Raw genomic sequence first — 26,093 nt, forward strand, 5'->3', positions numbered from 1 at the left:
GGTACTTTCTGCGAAAAAGGTTACTATTTTTTGTTTGAAGTTTAGAAAAATATATTGACCAATTTATTTTAGTTAAGTTTAAATCATATTTAAAACACACAAAACCTTATTGGAATGAAAAAACAGTTTGTTTAAAACCCGTTATACACTAAAATATTCCATAAAACTAATATCTATATAATGAATATAACTGTTACAAAAAATATAACATATTAAACTAATAATACTAAACAAATGTATGTGTGTATGTATATATATATATATATATATATATATATATATATATATATATATATATATATATATATATATATATATATATATATATATATATACAATCGCTTTATAAATAGAAAATTACTTATAGCCTGTCGGATAACAGATATAAATTAGCACACAGTCGTGGCCAAAAAGGTAACCCAATATTTAATGCGAAAAAGCATTTTTGTGTATTATGGTGCATGAATTTATTCTAAAAAACATTTCGGTTTATAAAAAAGCATACACGTACATTGTATTTGCGGCATAGAAGCAGTAAAAGACAGTATTAAAACGTTGTCTCTAGCGGTTGGGTTCTGTTTAAAAACGTTGAATTTAATCTTAACTAAAAAAAGTTTGTGGGGGTTTTAATAGAGAGGATTGTTGATTAAGGAAGAAAGAAAATTAATCAAATTTTTTTAGCCATGTCTTGATAATTTTTGTCTAATAGCTTTGTGATAAAAGATGTAAACACGACTATTCAGTGATTGGTTACTAACTAGGCAACACACGCGCAAGGTTTGATGTACGAGATTGATAAGTGCGCTTTCGCAAGTGTAATTACACCTATAAGTAACTTTTTTATAATTATCGTAAGTAGTTGGATTTTTTAGGCCATTGCTGTATATTCTAAATAAACCAAATATAAAAAAATATCCATGTGTATTGATGATTTTTTTTTAACTACAAAAAGGTCGAGCATTTCTTAACCATTCCTACAAAAATATGACTCTGCATGCTATAATTGATCTTTTTTTTGCTAAAAAAAAATAAAAAATCATTGATAATTTGTTGTTTGGCTTATCTGGCCATATACAGCTGTGGCCTTAAAGATTTTTTAAAAAATTGAGAATTTTTTTAAATTTCTTTTAAGCAACGTACCTAATGTAAGGATTTTATTATATGCTCAAAATTATTAGTGACTATCTAACATTTTAAATAATTGACCTCAAACAGATGTCTTTTCCGTTGAATGTTGGTAAAATGTGCCGTTAAATGTTGATAAAAAGTATATAACATACATACTTTTTTTAATAAATATTTACAATTACAAAGTACATGAATAAAAGATTTACATGACCGGGGCAAAAATAAGGCTATAGTTGTCTTAACACTAAACCCCGTAGTATATACCGTATTAAACACACACATTTACGCTCATAAAAATTAAAAAAATAATAATAATAAAAATTATAATTCCAACACATCATATACGTGAATTTGAAGTATACATATACAGTTTTGAGAATGAATATATATATATATATATATATATATATATATATATATATATATATATATATATATATATATATATATATATATATATATATATATATATATATATATATATATATATATATATATATATATATATATATATATATATATATATATATATATATATATATATATATATATACTTTTATATTAGAATATTGGTATATGATAACAGAATGTTGAAGTTTTTTTAAGTCTTTTAGGTTTTTTTTAAATGTTCACAAGCAAAAATATTTTTGTAACCCTACAGCATTATTATTAAATTTTTTTTTTAATGCTATAAGAAATATATGAAATTTTATCTTTAAATGCCATAGTCATATTGTTTTTAAGTGGCATAGTTTTACATAAAACATAATAATTATCTTAGGTTCAATATGCTTTCCTTCTCGATGTATTTACCTGTCCCTCGTTAACCCGTCTATTTAAAGACCTCGGTGCAAAAACGTTGTACTATTGATCGATTTTGATTGATCGATACTCTACTTTTAATCAATTTTTATATATAGACGAAATATTACTAATTAAAAGATGTTGCAACAGGTAATACAAAAATAATTTAGATTAAAGCACTCCTCATGCCATTTAAACTGAGGATTTGAATGAATGATACTTATTACTTACATTTAAAGTTAATCTGCTTTTTGTTCTCCAATTAGTAAAAAGGGAGTTACATCGTTTTTGCAGCGAGGTCTTCAATTTTATTTGATGTCTTTAATAAACCAATTACGCATTTAATTATGCGTTACCAATTTTAGTTTATTCTACGTTAAAGTTAATTTTGTATAGTTTACTACCCAAATTGAATATTAGAAACTTTTTAATTTTTTAGAACAAAAAGTTGTTTCGCTGAAGTATAAGAAAGAACTCATAAGAAATAAAGTTGATATTGAATCAATGATGATCTCATTTAATCAAACTTATTTTCGAAACTCTTTGTGCTTGTTTGACTTTAAAGACTCAATTACCTCTGGAAGTAATGGTCATATGTTTGCCTATTTTATTCCCCCGTTCACCGGAATCTACAAATTCACGCTATATTGTTCGGGTTCTGAAAATTGTAGGCTATATATTTCAACACATGGAAAACAAGATCGGCGGATTCTTATAAACAAAAGGTTTTTAAAATTACCGTTTTAGTTTCTTGTAATGAATTTCTACAGTAGATATATACAGTTATAGGGCATAAAATGATATATATATATATATATATATATATATATATATATATATATATATATATATATATATATATATATATATATATATATATCTTAGGGTGTCCAAAAAAAAAATGTTTTTTTTCAAGCACTTTTGTTTGTCATTTGGTTCAATAAAAGCAAAAACAAGATGGATTTAGAAAATTTTTTAACATTAAACAGTAATTTTAGGCTAAATATGAAAATGTAATGTTTCAATTAAACAAGTTTTGTATCAACTTTGATGCCATTATAACTTGACACTTTGTATCAGTATTATTATCAGTATATTAGTAATATCAGTATTATTATCAGTATATTAGTAAATATAAGTAAATCATCTAACTTAAGAACCATTTTTTTATTCCATTATTATCAAGAAATATTAAATTATAAAAGTTACATGCAAAGTTTGAGGTAAGGAAAATTTTTGATATGAATGCAGTTATTTTCATATAAATAATTTTTAATTTATATAATTCGTATTAATAAACCTATAGGTATAATAGCATATATAAAAAGGTTGTAGGTGTCACTCCATTGACTATTTTGTTACTATATGAGTGACACCTAATCAAATTCTATTAATTTACAATGAGCATTTGTAAATTTTTGATATAGTTGAATAAAAAAAAATTAAAAAAATAGAAAATATTTCATCTGATATGAACAATATTAAATTGAGAAAAAAATAATGAGATGTTTGATAAATATCTTTGGAAATTATTAACTACCTTTGAAACAAAGATTAGTCAAATACCAACTAATGGAAAGGTGTTATGCCGTTATCTATATCTTACAAGGTTTAATTTGACACTAACTGATAAAAAAGAAGTTGCATCTGTAGTTTGCGAAAAAATGAATGTATGCTCAGAAATGGCAGGAATTCAAACAAAACAGAAAAAAAACTGTTAGAATGATACTGCATCTGATAGATCTTATAATGAACTTAATTAAAAAATGTAAAAAAAAATTTTATACGGCTCAACACCTGAGTTTTACTAAAAAGTTGTCATCTCTGTTGGACATTGCAGCATCAAATGCAGAAGATTTGATTAGAAAAGATACCTCTCGTGACATCAATAGCCAAAAATCAGATTTAGATTTTCTCTCAGATCAGCGTCAATAAATAAAACACCATTTGGGTTCATTAAATAGAAGTTATACAAGTAAAAAAAGATTTCATTAAATAGAAGTTATACAAGTAAAAAAAGATTTCATTAAATACAAGTAAAAAAAGAGTAAAAAGAATCACAGAAAAAAAAAACTTTTGAAAAAGAGAAATCTAGAAAAGAAAATATAAAAAAAATAGATCCGATGTACTGCCAAAATTTGATGATGAAGACAAAATTTTAAATAAAAAAGAAGAAAAAGCTAATACTAGACAGAAAAAAAAAATTAAGTTATTAGAAGACCCTAAAGTTTCTATAATGGCTGATAGATTGAATCTATCTAAAAGAAAAAGATCTGGGATCAATTAAGCCGTAGCTGAAAAATTATGTCACAATTTGGATGAAATATCTCAAAATGCACAGCAAGCAAATCAGGTAAAAAAAATTCAACTGCAGATTTCCGATGACACTTGAAAATCATTTATTTCACCCACGTACTTTTCCATTCACTGGGATTCAAAGCTAGTATCTGAGGCAGATGGTAAAACCGAAAGCTTGACTATTCTAGTAAGAAGAAAATTAAGTGCACCTGAAGGTTTGTTGTGTGTGTCCAGGATTCCCGGTACAACTGGGAAAAGTCAGGTAACAAAAACTATAGATGTTGTAAAGGCCTGGAAATTAAAAAGAAAAACACTTGAAACGATGATTTTTGACACAACTCCATCAAGTTCAGGTTGGATAAATGGTGCTACAAAGTTAATTTATGAACATTTCATTAAAAAGTTACTTTTGGTATGCCTGCAGACACCATATCTTAGAACTTAGACTCTAAAAATATTAAGAGATTATTTTTGTTGCTAACTTGCTTTGCAATTACTGAATGCAAAACAAAAAAATGTACAGTGGCGCAAACCTAGGGCTTTCCATCTTGCTAGATGGATGTGTACAACTTTGTATACATCAAAAATGTTTGCTTTTATTGAACTGGCACAGTATAAAGAAAGTTATAAGAGAAACTATATAACTTTTACAGGTTTGTAAACTAACAATGCTATTTTATGTAAAAATATGGCTTTTATGTACAAACACAATGCACCATTTAATGACTTGGAATTCTACAAAGAAATGCTTCTTTATAAAAAAAAATTGACAATGATGTTGCAGTTGCTGCCCTTGAAACATTTAATCGGCATCTTTTTCGTGTACCGGCATAGTAGAGGTAAGATGGCGTAAATTTTTAAAACTAGCTAAAGCCACGTGTCAAATAATATCCAAATAAATCTTTCCAATATATTACCGCTATGAAATAAAAATAAAAAAAAGTGAATCGAAGTCAATTAATCAATCTATCTAAATAAAAATTAAAATTCACAATGTCAAATAATCAAGAAATATCGATGAAAAACATTAAAGCACTATTAGATGCACAAAAAAAAGAAATCCTACAAGCAATAAACACAAGTCTTTCTAAAATAACAAGCGATATAGCTGAACTAAAAATTGCATACACTAATATTAAATCTACAGTACAAAAAAATACTGATGATATTAATGAAATACGACAGCAACTGCTCAATCTGACCTCAGATAATAAAACATTTTCGGAAGACATTATTAAGCTTAGTGCGGCATTAGATGACCAAGTAAACAGAAATTTGAGAAAGACACTGATTTTTAAAAACATTCCTATTAACACAAACAGATCCAAGGAATCCTGGTCTGATACCAAACTAACTATTGCAGATACCATCGCAAAAGCGGCTAACATAGACCCGAAAAATGCCCATGACATGATCGAACGCTGTCATCGAGGAAAAGTTAACGAAAACAGCACTAAGTCAAGCCACATTTTTGTTAAATTTCATAAATGGGCTGATAGTGAACATACAAAAAATATCTTTTTTATGTCCAAAAACAATATACGGGTTGAACAAATGTATTCACCATCACTAACTCGACGCCGCAATGAGGCCATGAAAGAACGTCGTCGCCTAATAGAAAACAAGTCAATAGTAAGCGGGTACCTCGAATATCCAGCCCTACTTAAAGTTAAGAAAAAGAAAGGATCCCAGGTATGTTTTACTAAAATCTTTTTGAGTCGACATAAATCGCTTATAGCTCTGGAGTTCGAGCAATGGTACCTTTGATTTGCACTTGTTTTTCATTTTTTTTCTTTTATTGGTTTGTTTGTTTTGTTTTATTTTGATTTGCGGCACTATATTTGAACTTTTTCAAGCCTTTTATATTATATAAAATTTAGCGATATAGTAATAATTTTTGTGATGTTTATTATATTTTTACTTTTTATTTTTATTCCGTTTCTGGTGTTTTTAAATTGAAGACATTGCAAGCGATAAATAGCATGAAATTCCTTTGTTAAAAAATGTGCGCTTGGTTGGTTTCGTTGAATAAAAAAAAGTCTTAATCCTTGTAATTTTTTTATTTTTTTTTATTTTTTTGTTTTTGTTTGTTTGTTTCTATTATTTTTGCGTTTCTTTTTGTTTTGATCGGTACTTTTTTTATTTTTTATTTTTTATTTTTTTAATATTATTATTTTTTGATTGCAGTTTAGATTGCAGTTACTTACATTCATATAAATAATCTTACTTATATATTTTATCGCCATATCAATTCACAGTAATGAAAACTACACATAGCGAATGTGCTGTTTGCAAAGTTAATATCTATAAAAATCAGAAAGCTATTTTTTGTGATAACTGCCTCAATTGGGTCCACCTAAAATGTAACAACCTCAATGATATTGACTACCAATTACTAAAAAACTCCTCAAAAAATTGTTCATGGTTTTGTATAAATTGCTTAGCTAGTATATTTCCCTTCAATAACGAAACTATAACTGACAATGAAAATCTTGCTAATGGTGACACTAAAATAAACAAAAATTATTAAGTATCAGGTTTTCCCATAGAGAGTCTTCACACAGTATTCAACACATTTAATACACATATTAATAACAACAACAAAACTCGAAAAACCTCAATAAACAGTTACTACACCAATGTTGATGATTTAAAATGTATAGCAGCTGACAAATCCTCATTCAATGTCTTTCATATCAATATATCATCACTCTCGAAACATTTTGATGACCTTGAAAATCTACTCCAATCAACCAAACTTGAGTTTGACATAATTGGTATATCGGAAACCAGATTGAATAAAAAAAGCCCACAAACTAGCAACTTAACACTTAATGGGTATTCCTATGAACACACACCATCTGAATCACATGCAGGTGGTACATTATTATATATAAATAACAGGCTCGCCTATAAACCCAGAAACGATCTCCACATCTTTAAACCAAAAGAACTAGAATCTATCTTTATTGAAATTATAAATCCTAAAAAATCAAATATTATCGTTGGTTGTGTTTACAGGCATCCAAAAATGTCTTTAGACAACTTCCTATCATTCTATCTTAATCCGTTACTCAAAAACCTAACAAAAGAAAATAAAACTGTATTCATTTTAGGGGATTTCAACATTGATCTGTTAAAGTATGACACAGATTCATATACTAGAGACTTTTTAGATTCACTCACCTCAAATTACTTTCTACCTCACATTGTCCACCCTACTCGTATCTGTAAAACATCAAAAACACTAATAGACAACATCTTTTCAAATCTTAAATCAAATAAATATAAAGCAGGGAATCTTACCACCACAATCTCAGATCATCTTCCACAATTTCTGATAGCCTATAATATTCTTAAACCACCACCTAATAAAAAGCTCTTAATCCAGGAAAGAAACTGGAAAAGGTTCAATGAAGTTGCATTTAGAAACGATTTTCACAATCTTAGTTTAGACAGAGAACCAAAAATATACCCTGATAATTGTACTCAGTCTCTTGAGAATATTATTTCCAACATTAATCAACTGCTCGATATTCATGCGCCTTTGAAAAAGCTTAACAAACAAAACATTAAATTCAAGACTAAACCATGGATATCAGATGAACTCAAGCACTCTATACAGCACAAAAATAATCTCTTTAAAAAATATATTAGGTCTAAAAATCAAACAAATAAAACCATATATCATAATGAGTATAAAACATTTCGTAATAACCTCCAATCTAAACTCAAAGAAAGCAAAAAAAAATACTACGATAATTATTTTACTGAAAACATAAAGAATATAAAAGCAACCTGGAAAGGCATTAAAAACATTATTAATATTAAAAGTAACTCTCAAACAACTCCTAATGTAATCATACATAACAATAAAACAATAACAAACCCCTTTGATATTTGTAATGCTTTCAACAACTACTTTACTAACATTGGTAAGGATGTCCAGGCAACAATTCCTTCATCCATGAATCATTTTACATATTACTTATCAAATCCTTTTCAAAAATCATTCTTTATAAAACCTACTGACGAACATGAAATTTCAAATGTTATCAACTCTTTAGACGCAAATAAAGCTTCTGGACCAAATGGTCTGCCTGTTAAAATTCTAAAACTATTAAAAACAGAACTCTCAAGAATTCTTTCTAACATTTTTAATATCTCGTTCTCAAGTGGTATTTTCCCAGAAAACTTAAAAACTGCCAAAGTTGTACCTATTTTTAAAACTGATTCAAAACTATTAATATCAAACTATAGGCCAATTTCCCTCCTCTCCAACATTGATAAAATTCTTGAAAGGCTAATGTTTAACCGCTTATACAAATTCTTCAATGAAAATAAATTGTTTTGTGAATTACAATTTGGTTTTCGAACAAACTACATCACTTGCTTTATTAAGTCTAACAGAAAAAGTTAAAGATTCTCTGGATGAAGGAATGTTTGGATGTGGCATTTTTATCGACCTTCAAAAGGCTTTTGACACTGTAGATATTGACATTTTACTTTATAAGCTATCGTACTATGGTATTAGAGGAGTCTCAAACTCTTGGTTCAAATCTTTCCTTACTAATAGAACTCAATTAGTATCCATTAGTGGGATGAGCTCAGACCTAAACGATATCAAAGTAGGTGTTCCTCAGGGATCTGTCCTTGGCCCTTTATTGTTTCTTATTTATATAAATGACATGTCTAAAGCTTTAAAATTTTGTAGAGTCCAACACTTTGCAGATGACACAAACCTTCTCTATTTTAATAAGTCCATAAAAAAAATCAACAAATATGTTAACTATGATCTTAAAAAACTATGCCTCTGGCTAAATGCCAACAAAATTTCCCTCAACTCCAAAAAAACTGATTTAATATTATTTAAAAGTCGTCACAAAAAATTAGATCAGCAGCTCAAAATTAAGTTAAATGGGAAAAAACTTTGGTGCAAAAAATGTGTAAACTACTTGGGTATAAAGCTAGACGAAAACTTAGCCTGGACTTACCATTATAACGATTTATCTAATAAGTTGAATAGATCCCTTGCCATCCTGTCAAAGCTAAGACATTTTATACAACAAAAAACTTTAAAATCTATTTACTATGCTTTGTTTCACTCTCATCTCACATATTGCCTTTTATCATGGAGTCAAAACATACGTACTGTAAATCGCCTATTTATCATGCAGAAAAAAGCAGTCAGGGTTATTGAATTTCTACCAAACAATGCACATACATTCCCATCTTTTAACACACTACAAATTTTAAAACTGCATGATATTATCAAAATTGAAAATTGTTTATTTATTCACAGCTGCCTTAACAAAAAACTACCTCCTATATTTAATAAATGGTTTACTCTACGCAGTACAATTAGCTGCCAACTTACAAGAAATTCTTGCAGAGGTGCACTGAGTGTGCAAAAATAAAATACAAAATCCTACGGCAAACATTCCTTTAAATACTCTGCATTAATGGACTGGAATCAAATTCAAAATAAATTAAAATCAATCCCTTTTAGCAATATTAAAAAATATGTTCTCAAAACCAAATTAAAATACTACTTGCTACATCAAAATAAATAGAAACAGCAATAGTATCACTGGTGATAATAGATAAATCACCATATAAATTATATAAGATACAAATATGAATGTAGACTAATTGCAACCTTCTGTGAGTGTATTATTTATTTTATTTGCTTCTTTTTTTTCTTTTCTTTCTTTTGTTTTGTTTTGTTTTGTTCATGGTCGCTCTCCTCGATTTAGCCTAGCTATATGAGAGTGAACCATCCAGAATGTAGACTGTACAAATAATTTTTATAACGTATAACATTCTTATGTAAAACATCTATATTTCTGGTAAATATATTGCTTTTTGTTGTTGTTGTTGTTGTTGTTGTTGGTATTTAACTGAAGAAATATCTTTTTTTTCATAAGTGGTATCCTGGCATTATTTTGTTGAAAATTGAAAAATTTGAAAAAATGTTATTTAGACATTGAAACTTGTTGAATTCAATAGTAAACATTTTTTTATAATATAATAATAATTATAATAATACTCCAAAAGATTTTTGTGCTGGTGATTTTTGATGATTTATCTGAGTAGTGTACATGATTTTTTAATTTTAAAATTGATTTTTTTCAATTTCTTTTTTTTATTAGTAGCTGCAGCAAAACAATGATAAATATATATATATATATATATATATATATATATATATATATATATATATATATATATATATATATATATATATATATATATATATATATATATATATATATATATATATATATACACACACACACACAAATATATATAAATATAAATATATATATATATATATATACATATATATTTATATACATATATATATGTATATATATATATATAATAATAATAATAATGATAATAATAATAAAGTAACAAATTAAATGTTACCTAGCTAAATATTCTCAATATAACCTTGCTAATAATTTTACTTAAAATATTTTAATTTGAAGATATAAAAAAGTTTCAAAAAATTGCTCATCTCTCATTGTAAGCAGTCACACTCTTATGTATTAGATTTTAATATTTTCACCAATTGTGAATATTGGCGATAAGCCTAAAGAAATCCACTAAATATACTTTTAAAAGCTAATATTAATCTTACTTTGGTAACAAAATAGTAACCTTTTTTGTTTTCTTTTTAACTCTTAGAATTACGACTTTATGAGTTAAGGCTCATTAAAATACAAAATGTTTGTACATTTTTACCATAAAATTTAACCATAGTATTGTCATAAGACAGGGTAATGAAATAAGTGGACCAGATTTTTTACCACCACAATGACTTTTTAGTAAATAGATTTTTTTTAGTTTTTCGTTACAATGAATTTTTTTAATAGAATGAATAAAATTTATTCTATAATTTCATTAAGTATATAAATGCATACTTGAAAAAAATCAGATAATCTAAAACAAACAAAAATATATATAAACTTTTTTTTTTTTGCATTTTAGATTATTTTTATACAATTTTTATTCAACTTACTTATGGTAAAAAAAAGTGTTTAAAAAATTAATTTTACCTTTTTTTGTTTTTAATCAAAATCTTATAATATGTAGTTAAAAGACGTTACTTAGCAACATATCATTAACTTAATTGTATTTAACTCATTTATATAACCTTTTTGTGAATCGCTGTCGACCTAGCAAGAACTCCTTTTTTCTTAATGATGTTTAAAAGTCTATTTATGCAGGAAAACCTTGGTATAATAATAATTCACGAAAAAATTTGTACAATCTTTGTTACATGTTTAATAATGTAAGTTTATCGGTGAGAGAAAACAGTTAACATATAGCCACAAAAGAATTTGTCAGGATTAAAAAGAGCTAAATGATAAAGTAGAAGCAATTTAAAATGACACTTATTATCTGATACAACTGATGGCTGCCCTAATTCTCTTACTAGTTGGAGCAAATACTACGTATTATAAATAAAAACTTTGTGTTTACAACTTTTCTATTTTTAATTTAAAAATGAGAACTAGATCTACTGCTTCAAAACTGAGTTCGTCTTTCTAACGTTTATGTGTTATGTTTACGTGTTATTGAGTATTTATGTGTTATTGAGTATTTTGAAGTGCTGTTGGCTCAATTTATAAGTAATTAATTTTGTTCTTGGATGGATGTATGCCTCAAAATCGGAACTCCATTTTATTTAACGCCTCACTACATCGAGAGGTTTCGAATAACAATATTATTACTTAGAAATACCATATGGAGTACATCATATACATAGGGCAGTAAAAGGTGGCTTCAAATACACGGATGTATGTTTTCCATCTTAATTTGTACCAGTTTTAAAAGTTGTTAAACAAAAGCCTTTTCTATAAAGCAAAAAAAACTGATATCTCTATTTAGACTTTCGACTAAATTTCTTCTGACTCTAAGGCTAGGGACCCAGTAGTTATTGATATTCGAGTTCTACAGTATTGCTCATATAAGGCAATCAACTAGAAGATTTGAATTAGAAGAACTTTGATGTAAAGTTTAAAGGCATACCAATAAAAAGAAAAGCTAATTAAAAAGAAAACATTGTTTAAGAAAAATAAGTGATTTTCCCAAACTTAACAAGGGTTTCAGTAAAAATCAAAAAAGACAAGTTTTCGGGTCTTTAAGACCTAAAACCTTTTTTTCGATTTGACTGCTATACATTCTATAACAACATACCACATGAAGATAAAATTGTCAGAAAACAATAACGAACTTTACTGATAATAAAAATATTAAAAAAAGAAGAAATAATTAATTAATTTTAAACAACTTTAAAAATTTTGAACATATTTAAAAAAAAGATGTAAGAAATTACCAAAATAATAAGTATTATGTTGAAGTCTGGTAACGTTGGTAACGTCGTAGCATTGTACCTTTACTTAACGTAACATAGTACATTTAGAATTATTTTTAATAATTAACATACAACGTTGCGACAGCTGTAATATTAAACTACCAAAACATCGTAAATACTGCTAAAATTGTGATTACCCTATATTGATTGTATTATGCTAAGGCCCTAAAAAGGTCCTTAAAATGAACGATATCAGCATTGAAAGTAATGATAACTACTTGCACATGGTTTTATCTAGTTATAGTAGATAAAACTATGTGTGCAACACAGCGCGACTCTTTTTTGTGATCAGCAACGCAGCTTAACTCGCCATTTTTTGTGGTATAATAATAGTTTTGAAACTTTTTTTGCTTGTTTAGTATTTTGTTTGTTGAAGTTATCTTCAAAAATAAAAGCCTTGTAAAATTTAATTTTCTCAACTATAAAGTTGAGAAAGTTGAGAAAAGTTAAGTACCTGCTTGTAGAAGTTAGTGTTGATGACAAAATACGAATGTTGACGAATGTTGTACATATTCCTTATGCAAATTACGAAAACGTTTTGTCATGTTTTAATCTAACAAAAACACGTCATTAACATAAAGCTTTAAAACTTTAAACTGTGATTTGTCGTTGTTTCGAGTTTCATTTAAACTTTATTTATTTTTTTATAAACGTCTAAGTATAAAGATTGTGATACATTATCTAAAATCTACCAAGCTCACCCAAACACACAAACAAATCACACAAATAGAACCTTATACGGATTTATGCGTAGACTAAATGGACTTAACCACAGGGCGCCAAACTTTTAGGAACGGCAAATTTTTTTTACATAACCCTGTGATATCAATTGGTACATGTAGTTTAATTTAAGGGTACGGCTTATTTACAAATGTATTGGGTATATATATATATACCTAAATATGATATATCCTTAAAAAAAAGTTCATACTCTCGAGTCCTTAATAAGAGGAAGGGGGGACGTTTATTAATTTTTGCAAAAATTTTCCACCCACCTCAAGCTTATTAGGAAACACAACCCCCCCCCCCCCCATCGTTTATTAATTTCTCTTGTTATTAACAAAAACTTTATATCTAAAAACTAAAAAAACAAAAACAAAACTGATAAAAACAAAAACTTTCAGTGTAAACAGGCTTTAAAAATCGCCGACCTAGTAAATCTTGATTTGACGAAAATTAACTTTTGGTTTTTTTTTCACCAAAGTATAAAACTTATATCAGCATATTAAGTCCAATTAAAATTATAAAACAGCTGTTAGAAAATACGCATTTGACCGCACGTCTAGACCGACCGTCACGCTAGAGTTAAATAGTTTTGTGCGTGTTTTGTTAAAAGTATTAGTTTGGATTTATAAACCGAAATTTTTATAAAATATAAAATAATAAAAAATACTTATACTTTAACATATAAAACTCCCTCCCCCACCCCCCTATATTAAAACTCCCTCGTTCATTAGATATGGACTAAAATTAAACCCTCTAACTTTATATTCCCACATCCCTCCCCCTTGTTTTAAGGATTCAAGAGTACATCAATTGAAATCACAGGGTTAGGTAAGAAAAATTTGCCTCTGCCTAACTGCAGTGTTTGCTTAAATCCACCATTGCATATATTTTATAAACCTAACTTTATTTCATCCAACTTTTTAGCTAGTTATACTCGAATTTTTACAACTTAAAAATAAATACTAAAATTAATTAAATGAAAAACTAAAATTTTGCATAAGGTATAAATTTATTCTTTATTTATAACCGATATTTTTGTTTTTTTACTTTTGGGGAGAAAAGGGTACATTAGGACACTTTTGAAAAAGATACCACAGCTTTTGTACTGATTAATAAAAAAGTTGAAGGTTTTGCTGAAAAAGCTAATTTAATAACTAATTTTTAAAAAAGGCAAAACCCTGCTTTTTTTCCTTAAAAACTAAGCTTAGTCATTGTCCAAAACTATCTCTCAAGAAGGGGTATTTAGGCAGACATTGAGGTAGGTTAGGAAATATAATAAAAAGACAAGAAATGTTTCTTAAAATTTCATATTTCTTTTGAATGGTAATTATAAACAATAATAAGCAATTATAGTCACTATAAACAAAAGAAGAACGTATCGTAACTTGTAACCCAATTGAAAAATAAACGTCATAACATTTAACCAAGTTGGAATGTGGAAATAGAATACTTAGTGGAAAAGTTATAACTTTTTAAATTTTTATTATTTCTAAGTATTTTTATTGTGTAAGCCAATATACATTTAGAGAACCCAACTACTCCTGCAGCTTCTCTGAGCTTCATTGTTTTACTGCAACATGTTTTATTGCAGTTTTAAACATGTTTTACTGCAATTTTAAGATTTCTTCGTTTATATATGCTTCACTTTTTTTATATAGTTATGTACCATTTTTAAACATTGTTTAACTTTTATATTTTAATTAATTGTTAAGGGACGTGCAGTACGTCCAAATGTGCACCATGAAAATTGTCCAAGCTGCCACAACCATGATTTCAGAATATATTGCGCACAAAATTATTTTCTTGTAATTAAACTTTTTATTTATATCGTCGAACACTAAAAATGTAAAAAAATAAATTACTTGGAGAAGTAATTTCCTCAGTAAATCCTTAACCGTTTAAAAATTAGAAAAACTATCGAAAATCATAAAACGTTTGTAAAAAATCTCAATGCTTTCCTGAGAAAAATCCTGCGACGGTTACGTGCGAAAGTATTTCTAATTGACTAATATATTTAACTGTCCTAAATTTGCCCTGTTCTAAACTACCTCCTTCTATCTATTTGTTTTTATTTTTAAATATTTATCATAAATTTTTTTTAAAGTTAAGCTCTTCTTAGGTAGTTTAACGTCAAACTTTCTCTTTGGCAAATTATTTTATAATGTCATTAATAAAAATAGCGTTTAGGATGTCAGATTTCATTGGCAAATTAATCACAGAAATGTTCAAACGAAAATGCATGAGGGCAAAGTGACTTTGAAGCTATTTTTGCATGTGAAATAGAAAATTTATCTTTTTTTTTTTTAATTCTTTCGCGCTAGTGTAATAAATATTTAAAACCATTATTTGCTAAATAATAAAAAAAATTTATGAACAATAAAGATATCTTGATCTTAGAAGCCAACTGGGAAACAAAGTCAAAAAACCAACTGGGAAACAAAGCCAAAAAACAACTGGGAAACAAAGCCAAAAAAAAACTGGGATACAAAGCTATGGATTTTTAATATGTATAAGGTTTTTGATATGTATTGTAATTGTCTAAATTTAAATAAATATATATGATAGGCTATTTAACTTGATTATTTTTGAAACTTTTTAAAAGTTAAAAACTACTTAACTTTCAGTTTATTATCTGTTGTAATTGCCATAATGTTAATTGACCTTAAATTTTCAAAGTTTGTTCATTATGTTTATGAGATTCATTGAAAATATATTTATCATGGAAAATAACAGAAAAATGTAACTAAATTCTATATTTTTTTAAAGGCATAGCATTTAAAAGAGATATTGTAGTTTAGAAACAGTATACAAATTTTTAGTAGCATTTGTTGTAAACTTTTTTAGTAGTCGTGTCATTATGTTTTATTTTTTTATTTTTTTTCTTACAGAAAAATGTACGGGTAATTTAGGCAAATTAAGTTCCAATTTTGTTTTTCCTTTTTATTAATTTTACTGGAGAGTGGGGAGTGGGAAACGTAAACTTTTTTTTAAGGTAATTGTAATATCTTTTTTATTTGATGTATAAACTAAGCCAAACTAGTTTTTAGGAATAAACCTTCTTTTTAGGCACCGAATCAATCCACTTAGGTTTCCAGCTAACTATAACTAAGCATTTAAAGTTTCGCTTTGAAAGAAAACGTGCCATTGGGGTAAAGTGGGACAAGTGTGAGTAGAATTGGGACAAATAAATTTAAAACAAAATTTTAACACAAATTATTAAATAGAAACTGATAAAATCATAAAATCACCTAATCGACATAAAAATGTTCAAGAGCTTTCGCCAATCGAAATAATCAAATTCAAAAGGAAGAAGCGGGGAATAAATTTTTTTTTCTGTCCCACCTCACCTAAATGTAAACACTTTTTTAAGGTACATTTCAAAATTAGGGCTTCTAGCACATGCAGGGAAACAAAGCAGTTTCTGCAAAATAGAGGGAAGAAATTTCATTGTTTACATTAAATAACAGTATTCAGACATCACTCTTAATTAAAAATTTCAGGCTGTCCCACTTCTCCTGCGTCCCACTTCTCCCCACTCTTCCCTATCATTTAGAAAAAGCAGTGTTAGTCAAATAAATTTTGACTCCAATATTTTTTAAGTGAACAACCTTAAATGCAGAATTACATTATCCATTAAATGCATACACAAAAAAAATCTAAAATTTACCAGATTCACACTAATTACTTTCTTTTTCAATTATTTTGTCAAGTGATATCAACTTTTTGACACATTTTAAATGCCGACTTAACTTTTTATTAGGGTTCATTTTTAACTTTTTCTTTTTTATTATTTGATCATTTAATATCTTACAACCTCTAATTGTATGAAAACCTGGTTCCATATCCAGTAGCTTGAAAACATCGTTAGATGCATTCGCTTTGGTATTAAAGCTGGGTAATGCATCATAAACACCTATATCTGTTGGGGAGAAATGCGAAAGAAATGTTTGTTTGTTTTTTAATTCGATTATTCCGTGAAAAAATTATTTACACTTTGCACTTTATGCTGTGTTTACTGTATTCAACTCCTTAAAATATATTTCAGTGGATTTACTTAAAATAAATTTCACTGTATTTACTTAACTGCGCGAGTCTTACTTTATAAAAACGTTCATTTGAGAACCCGCTTTTATAATGCTGTTGTATTTATTTTATCGTCATCGCGTTTAAAACTATCTGCACCAGTTTTTTTTGATAAAGTATTACGAAACTTTTGTTTACTTTTTTTTGTCAGTAAAAATAAATGCATACAATATTGTGTTATATAAAAAATATCTACATGACTGGGACAAAAACTAGGCGATGTTTGCAATATCGCCACGCTCCGCAATCTAACGCATGTTTTCAAAAGGTAAAAAATACAATTATTTAATACCATTTTAAAGTTAAAACTAAGTTTTGTTAAGATTACCTAAATAATATTATATCTAATTAGAATATTTTGTTCAAACTTGAAAAATATAAGTTATAACATTATTGACAAGTTTTGTTTGAGTTTTTGTTTAAATAGAGAAAGAGAAAAACAGATTTTTAATTTGCTATTTAATTAAGTGTTCCATAATTTAAAACCTATGATGGCAATAAAAAGTTTTGCGAACGTGATTTTCAGTCACTCCCTTTAGTAAGTCCGTAAAAACGGTATGGTTTTAATAATATTCCTTTTGCATAAGGCTCGATTTTTACGGATTTACTAACAGTAGTTGCCTCAAGTATACATTCTCCAAAAATTTGGTGGCAAAATAATGCATTTCATTTTAGATTACTTTTAATTATAATTTGAAAATATTGTAGGATTAATGTTATTAATTCTATTGAAAAATGTTTAAAATATAATAGGAGCTCTATTGTTATGAAATTTGTACACAATAATTTACACAATGAAATTTATACACAATAATAAAAACTGAAAAAGGTTTAACTGAAAAATATTTATCTGATGATTATTGAATAGTTCTTCAGAATGTGTTAATTAACCTACGCTCAAAATAATTTCGACAGCACGATTATGTTTACTTAGCAGTTTTCGAGTCTTACTTAAATTAGAGTTGCGCAATTATTATCATACTATCATTGCATCATTATTAACTGCACTATGCATTATTATCAAAACCATATTATCATAGTTTATGTAACATTGCATGAGGAAAAAACATAAGATTTTTGATTTAATAACTGCTTTGTTTTTGTATATGGCTCTTTAATTATGTTAGAGTTGCCAATATATAATAACATTAAGATCAGGAAGTTTAATGAAAATTTAATTTTTTATAATATGAAGTCTATAAAGAAAAGTTATACGTTGATTTATTTAAATACAAGAACAATTTAATCGCTTTAGACCAGGCTTAGCGTGCGATCGCACGTTATTCTTGACCACGCATATATTATTTTCTTCAAGCAATTTTTTTTAGATTTTTTTAAGACCATTTCATAAATCTAAGAGACTATTATAAAAAAAAACTTTGCTAAAAAAAGGGAAGAAATTTTAACAGAAAAAAATAGTTAAAAATATAAAACTCTACAAAAGTAAAAAATAAAAATAAAACAAAACAATGTTAAAAAAAATCTTTAAGAAAATTTTAATAGATTAGGTTTAGAACTACAGTTAATTCCCAGCAAGTCGAACACCGGTTAACTCGAATTTTTGTTATCTCGAACTGTTTTCTATAACCCCTTGAAAGCAAAAACAATTGTTTTACCTCCCATAAGTCGGACAACCGTTAAGTCGAACAGATTTTTCTTTAGTTTCAGTGACGGATTCGAAGGGGAAAAGAGATACGCTTCATATATATGAGGAATGAGGATGCTATGCAACAAATTGCGGTGATTGAAGACTGGAAACAACAAAATCCCAAAACGTTAGCCCCTCCCCCCCCCCCCCAGCCCCAAATAGGAGGGCAATTAATCAAATTTGTTAGTATTTTTTAATCTTAAACTTAATTCATATTCGTCGACGAATTTCAAATTTGATTCAATTATCTCTTGTTGTTCGCATTTATTACCTTATAAAGTTTACAGCCCCTCAATTTGAGGGAAGTATAAACTTTATTTCATATATTGCCCTCCTATTTGGGGCTGGGAGGGGCTAACTTTTTATGGTTTTTGTTGTTCCCAGTCTCCAATCATCGCAATTTTTTGCATAGCATCCTAATTCCTCATATATATGAACTTAAATATAGAGTTTTCTTATTGTTTCAAAGATGTTTAGCTCAAACATCAAAAAAATTTGTCTAATTCACAAATTCGCGGTCTTAATTCACCCGTAAGTTACTATATATAAATGTATGTTGTGTTCTGCTTGAACCTCTGACGTAGTGTTCAGTCGCTCGTAAGTTCATGACTGTTTATTTAATTATTAGTTTTATTAACTTCATACAATCATACAAAAAAGTTTTTTTGTGTGTTTTGTTATTGTTAGTGATTAATGATCTTTTAAAACTTACAAAAAAAGTTTTTTTTCGGGGATAGTGGGGTAATGGCGAACGCAGGGTAACTCCGAACATGGTCAAAACAGCGTTATAGAAAAATAAATTTTACAATTTCTTTTTACCTGCGAGAGGGGATCCCATGCTCAGTTCCAGAAGCTGCGATTGTTGTTCACTATGATTTGATTTTAACTTTTTCGGATAATTTTATGCAACTTTTTTTTTTAGTAACAATCTGTTGTCGCTTCTATGGATATAAAACCACTCCTTTTTTTTGTTGTTGTTGCATAGTATAATTTTTGCACTTAGTTATTACAATTAGCATTTTATTCGTAATTACACAGTGTTTGTGAATGCCCCTCGGTGTGTTCGGAATTATCCCACGTATGTTGGGAAATTCCGAATACCAATGGTTTTATTTTTGCCTTAAACTTCTATTTTATAATAAGATTTGTAAAAATTGCTTTTGAGGATTTGTGACTGAATAGTTAAATTAATTGATAAGCAATAAATATGATAGGTTTTGTATAAAGGGTGTCTTTATTTTGCATTTCCGCAAAGGTGTTCGCCAATACCTCACTCTCCCCTACATTTCTCGTTAAAACAAAAACATACTTTATAAATACAATGAAAAATTGTCTCTTTGTTAAAAAGCGTTTTGCTAATATAAAAAAACTTGATTAAGTTTACTTTACTACTAAGTTAATTCTTTTTGCGTTTATATGAAATTTTTGTTTGCACATACATGAAAACATAATTAATCTTGACGGTTCTCAAAACTTATGACAAGCTGTGGTCAAGTTGTCGCAACAAAATATTATAAGCGTGGTCTGGTATAGCGTGCATTCGCACGTAATTACCGACTAAGTCTGCCTTAAACCATTAAATTTAAAAACTGTCTACTATTTTAAATAAAAGTTGACATCTCTATTAGAATGAATGTTGACATCTCTATTAGAATGAAAATTCGTGTCATCTGCAAATAGAACTGAGTTTGAATATTCAAAAACTTAAAGAAATATTATACATAAAGAAGAAATAAAATTTGACCCAGAATCAGCCTGTGGGGAACACTACAAATTATAGTCATGTCGTTCGACTTTCCTCCTTCATTAATATGTATCGTTTCCTACTGTTTCGATAAGTTTAGCCAGTATAAGTATGCGTTCAAAGTAGCATAATTTTCAAGCTTTTTATAAGAATATTATGATCTACTTTACGAAAACCTTTGCTAAAATCTAAACAACCTTAAAGGGCAATCTTTTTTTCAAATGTTTTAAATATATCGTGAACAATATTAATAATGACATAGTCAGTTTAATTACCTAAGTGAATTCCAAGTTGTTTATATAGAAAATTATTTATGTTTTGTAAAGTTAAAATTTAATTATACATAATTCACTCTAATATTTTAGAAAAACAAGAGCGAATCAAAGTTTGTTTTTAGTTTTCAGAATTAGAAATTTCACTTGATTATAAATAGGTACAATCCTTGCAATTTTAGGTTTCTCAGGGTAAACACCTTATTTTAAAGAGAGAATATAAACATGTAAAAGAGGGATTCTCGAGTGTTAATTGTTAATGAAATAAGTTTTTATTACTTTACTACTATTATTATCTACACTTTAGTTTTGTTTTAAAATATATATACTGCAAACTAAGAGCAGTTTTAGCAATCCCATATTTACCCATCATGGCTTCTAAGGCCTTATTAGGTTAGATATGATAAATGTGATACTTCAGTTGTTTTCTTTTTTGACACAGAGGTCAAGCAACATATACTTATAAAATATTGGTTAGGTGTTTCGGCAACTAAAAGCTTATTTGAATTAGCTTATTTTTAATGGGTAAAATTATTTCTGTTTGTTTTTTTACCAATTACTTCCTTAATAATGCCTCTAATATTATGTCGATCATGTTTATGATTGATTAATTACTCTGAAGAGAAATATTTCTTAAACTTTTTAAAAACACCTCATTAAGTTTCGTAATTAGTAATGCTATTCATAAGTAGTAATGCTAATTTTTTTTGTCGTCATTTCCTTTAGGTTATCGGAATTTTTTCGAAATATTTAGACGGTTGTTGTTTTTTATTTATTTTATTTTTTATCAAAACTTTACAAATTCGTTATCGTAAATATAAACTGATTCGTTTACAATGTATAAAATAAAATATCGTATATATAATGAGAACTATTCAGTACAAATATTAAATTTAGTACAAATAATAATGATAAAAAGTTAAAAGAATGCGGAAACTTGCCATTTGTTTTTGTCATCAAGTAACCGCTCTTAGTTGAGATTTTTTTGAATACCTAATTTACAAAAAATTCCAGTTTAACAAAGTTTCATAGTAGCATTAGAATCATATTTAATAAGCTATAAGAAAATCAAAATCAGATAAAAAAAAAATTATTTGGTTCAGATAAGTATATAATTACATGCATGGGCGCCGAGATATTATTATAAAATTTAGAAAAATAGGGGGCGCCGATTAAGGTTGCTGTCCCAGGCGTCATAAATACTCTAAGCGCCCATGATAATAATATTAAGTTAATATTAATCAAATTACATTATAATAATCTAATAAAATCTATTGATATTAAAGTAGGATTAAATAATATAACATTTACTTTGTTTTGAAATTAATATTAGAGTTTTTTAGTTTACATTTCAATACATATATATTTTTTATGTTTAGAATGGGTTTTTTTAACAATATTTTTAGAGAGCTTAGGTTATCTAATTTTATAAAATTTTTTTGAATATTAATTTGTTGCAAAGATAAGGGCGACGATACGACATAGAGAAACGTGATAGTTTTTGTTTTTTATATGCTATATTAAAATTTCCTATTCCTCGAGTGTCATATCTCGAACCGCTCAAAATGCCTTTATAGGTGCACTGAAAATCCGCTGAAGAATATTTGCTGGGTTTAGCAAATGTTAGCATGAGAGATCTTTATTAAGGACTATTTTTGTGGCATGTTTTTGATGTCTATAAAGTGCCTCAAGGTTAGATCTATGGGTAGTTGCCCATACTATACCACCACACGATTGTTTGTATGAAAAAGAAATAATATTATTACTACTATTAATACAATAAATATACACTTATTAATAATATTATCATAAGTAACTTCAACAAAAATTATGTAAAAAAACAATCCTTGATCTGAAGATTGCTTTCTACCTTCTACAGGTTTTTTTTTAAAAAAAATTTATACAGGTCTTATTTTCTTTCGCAGTTTGCAGCCGCGTTTCAATTTTCTTTTAGTAATGATCACGGCATTCTAGTTTTGCCTTTATGCCAGGGCATGGGCGCCCGCAGGATTTTTTGATGTTTTAGATATGACACTTCACGCTTTGTGTAAACTCCAAACTTAAGTATGTTCATCCCTGTACCAATTGAGGACGTTTTGTAATAAATTGCAATGTTAGAGGCCTGGGAACTAAAATACCCCAAAACATTTGTCCTCTTTACCTAAACGCGAGAGCAGTGATGTAATCAAATTTTCAATTTTACTATCTTATACTAAATTTAAATTCATTATCAGGTTTTAAATTTTATTCATAAATATCGTTAAGTTCAAAAGTTATGACCATGCCAAATTTACAACCTCCTCATTATAGGGTGGTTGGAGTTATGAATTTAATTAGTTTCAATTTTATTCATTTAATTTTCAAATGAATAAAAAATATGAAAATTTATCATTTGATAACTATAAAAAATATTAAATTTTTTGTTATTTGTTAAATTATTGTTAAATATTAAACTATTATGAGTTGCAAATATAGTAAAGTAAATAATTAGATGATCTTTCAAATTTGAAATAATAGAAAAATATTTTAATTATCCAAAAATGTTTTAAGTTTTCTAATTTGAAATATATAACTGTGTATATTTCCTATATAACATATATACTTCTTATTCTGCATATATAACTATATATTAGTTTGTTTTAAATCTACTGATAACAAATGACAGGGTCTAAAAACCAAAATTCTGATTTGAAAAATTATACAATCATGCATTATCATGAATTTCTGTTACGTACTAATACTAATTTGAGGCTGGGAAGGCTAACATTTTGGGTTTTTTGTTGTTCCCAGTCTCCAATCACCGCAATTTTTTGCATAACATCCCCATTCCTTATATATATATGAACATACATAAATATGGAGTTTTCTTCATGTTTCAAAGATGCTTAGCTCAAACATCAAAAAAAGTTGTCTACGGCCTTGTAATATATACCCTTATATTAGCGCTCTTAAAAGATTTTTAAATTTTTCAGAGATACAAGCTTTGAAGTATATTTGAAACAAGACATTAAAAAGCTCTTAGAAGTATTAGCGACTCTTCGCGACTGTGTACCGAACGTCGAATGCTATCCTAACAATATTTCGCTGGCAGTTCAGTTACCAGACGGAACATTATCCAATCCTATATCAAACAAATATTTGGCTTCTATATTTTAAAGTTGATGTTATCAAAAAAAGCATTCAAACAGTTTTTAGTTTTATAGATTAGTGTAAAGCATCTCATTCTCGTTGTTTTTGTGTTTTTATTTTTTACTGTTGACTTTTTGTGAAAATAAAATTATCTTTTTGTTTAACACTTTAACTATTATGTATTGCTAATAATACTTTTTTACTTTCTATAATTCATATTAACATATTATATTTGTATATTATTAATAAGTAAATATTAATATAAAATTTCAATTAGTTTCACTTAATGCAATTAATTTTTTTTTGTCAGAAAAACTTATTTAATGAAGGTTATAGGCGAACCAAAATAATTTCAATTGCAAAACAGCATGATAACATTAATTCTTGTTGTGGCGTATTCGTAGCACATACGCCGCAATATAAACAAATTTATGTAACATTTTGTTACAACTTTAAAGTATCTTTTATATTTTTTTATTTAAAAATATGAAAAGAATGTGTAGAAAATGTTTTCGAATTGTAAAGAAACTTTTTAATTGCATATTAAAACTTTCTAAACTTCTTTATTAAACGGTTTAATCAGATTTTGATCATTAAAAAAATAAATACAAAATACAAAATAGCTTCTAAAAAAAATAATTTTACAGGTATACTTCTCAGACAAATGTAAATGGTACGGATAATAAAAGTTTTCATATCCGCTTCATTATGTTTTTTTTATTGACGTCTTTTTAATGCTTAATGGTTTTTGGTATATTTATCAACTATTAATAATTGTTTTCTAACAAACAATTTTTTTTTTCTATTAAAAATAATATATATAAATAATATTTCTTAAAATTATATTGATCGCTTTTCAAACAAAATTATGTGGAGAAAAGAAGTGAAATAAGGTATATTCTATAAGCCATAAATATTTTCATAAAGCGTAAACAAATAGCAATCACTTTACATATAACACTTATCAATCATAAACAATCATAAGCCATAAATAGTTTTAATATAAAAAGATATTTTAGATTTTATTCAGGAAGTTTTTTTAAACAAATTTATAAAAGTAACTAATTTATTAATAGTAAACCATAAATGTTATTTGAAACTAGGAGAGCAATTTGAATGTTAAAACATTTATGTTTCCTCCATATAAAAATGTAGCGACATAAAAGTTTTACATGAAGCGAATTGACCCATCACTTATAATTTTACAAGATACACAACTTTTGTCTAATGTTGATAATTTAGAAAATTAATTAAATCTTAAAATCAAACTTACACTGAATGCAAAATCTGATATTGATGTTATTGTTATTTGATGACCCTGGTGACATCAATTTCATCCTGTTCCATAGTTAGCTAATAGCAGTTAATGCTTCATTAAGGATACAATTACTTCATCAAGGATACAGTTACTTGTGTTAACATTGATAAAATACTATGTGAAGTTCTTTATATAGATATCTATACATATTTGTATATGATTCCTTTTATTCAAGAAAGTTTTTCCGAAATGAAACTTAAACATAAATCTTTTTATTCTAAAAAGTTATTCCGAGTTGAAATTTATACATAATTCTTTTTGTTCTAGAAAGTTTTTTTGAATTGAATTTAAAACTTATTTGCGATCTACAACGTCACTCGAACGTTCTAGAAGAACTATTTTTTTCTTAGGAACACAATCCATTGAAAATAACAATTCAAAGACTTTTATTTACACTATTATATTGGTTTAAGCAAAAATGTCAATAAAAAAACGAGACAGATTAATTTGCTCTATTTTAATTTTCAACTATAAACACGGATTTTTTAGTAAACCTTAATTTATTTAATAAAATTTAAAGATTTCTTTTTAAACTTGTAAAAAAAAAGTTTAAACAA

General features: G+C 27.1%; 1 protein-coding gene and 1 long non-coding RNA gene across 2 annotated transcripts in view; one reads left to right on the forward strand and one right to left on the reverse strand.

Annotated features, from left to right (window-relative positions):
- The window catches only part of LOC105850977 (uncharacterized), a 28,657-nt gene extending 4,166 nt beyond the window's left edge, over nucleotides 1-24,491 (forward strand). Inside the window, exons 3-5 of the mRNA XM_065808076.1 lie at nucleotides 1-19; nucleotides 2,372-2,657; nucleotides 24,062-24,491. The exon at nucleotides 1-19 is cut by the window's left edge and continues 102 nt beyond it. Coding sequence (XP_065664148.1) covers nucleotides 1-19; nucleotides 2,372-2,657; nucleotides 24,062-24,245 — 489 coding nt within the window. The 3' untranslated portion in view covers nucleotides 24,246-24,491. The remainder of the gene's footprint in view (nucleotides 20-2,371; nucleotides 2,658-24,061) is intronic.
- On the reverse strand, nucleotides 19,961-25,859 carry LOC136085985 (uncharacterized). Its single transcript, XR_010641302.1, has 2 exons — nucleotides 25,492-25,859; nucleotides 19,961-22,082 (listed from the first exon to the last, which is right to left on the reverse strand). It is a non-coding gene; the product is annotated as an uncharacterized LOC136085985 (long non-coding RNA).
- Between the last annotated feature and the right edge of the window lie 234 nt (nucleotides 25,860-26,093).

Source organism: Hydra vulgaris, chromosome 10 (assembly GCF_038396675.1).
Source record: "Hydra vulgaris chromosome 10, alternate assembly HydraT2T_AEP".
NCBI classification, from domain to species: domain Eukaryota; kingdom Metazoa; phylum Cnidaria; class Hydrozoa; order Anthoathecata; family Hydridae; genus Hydra; species Hydra vulgaris.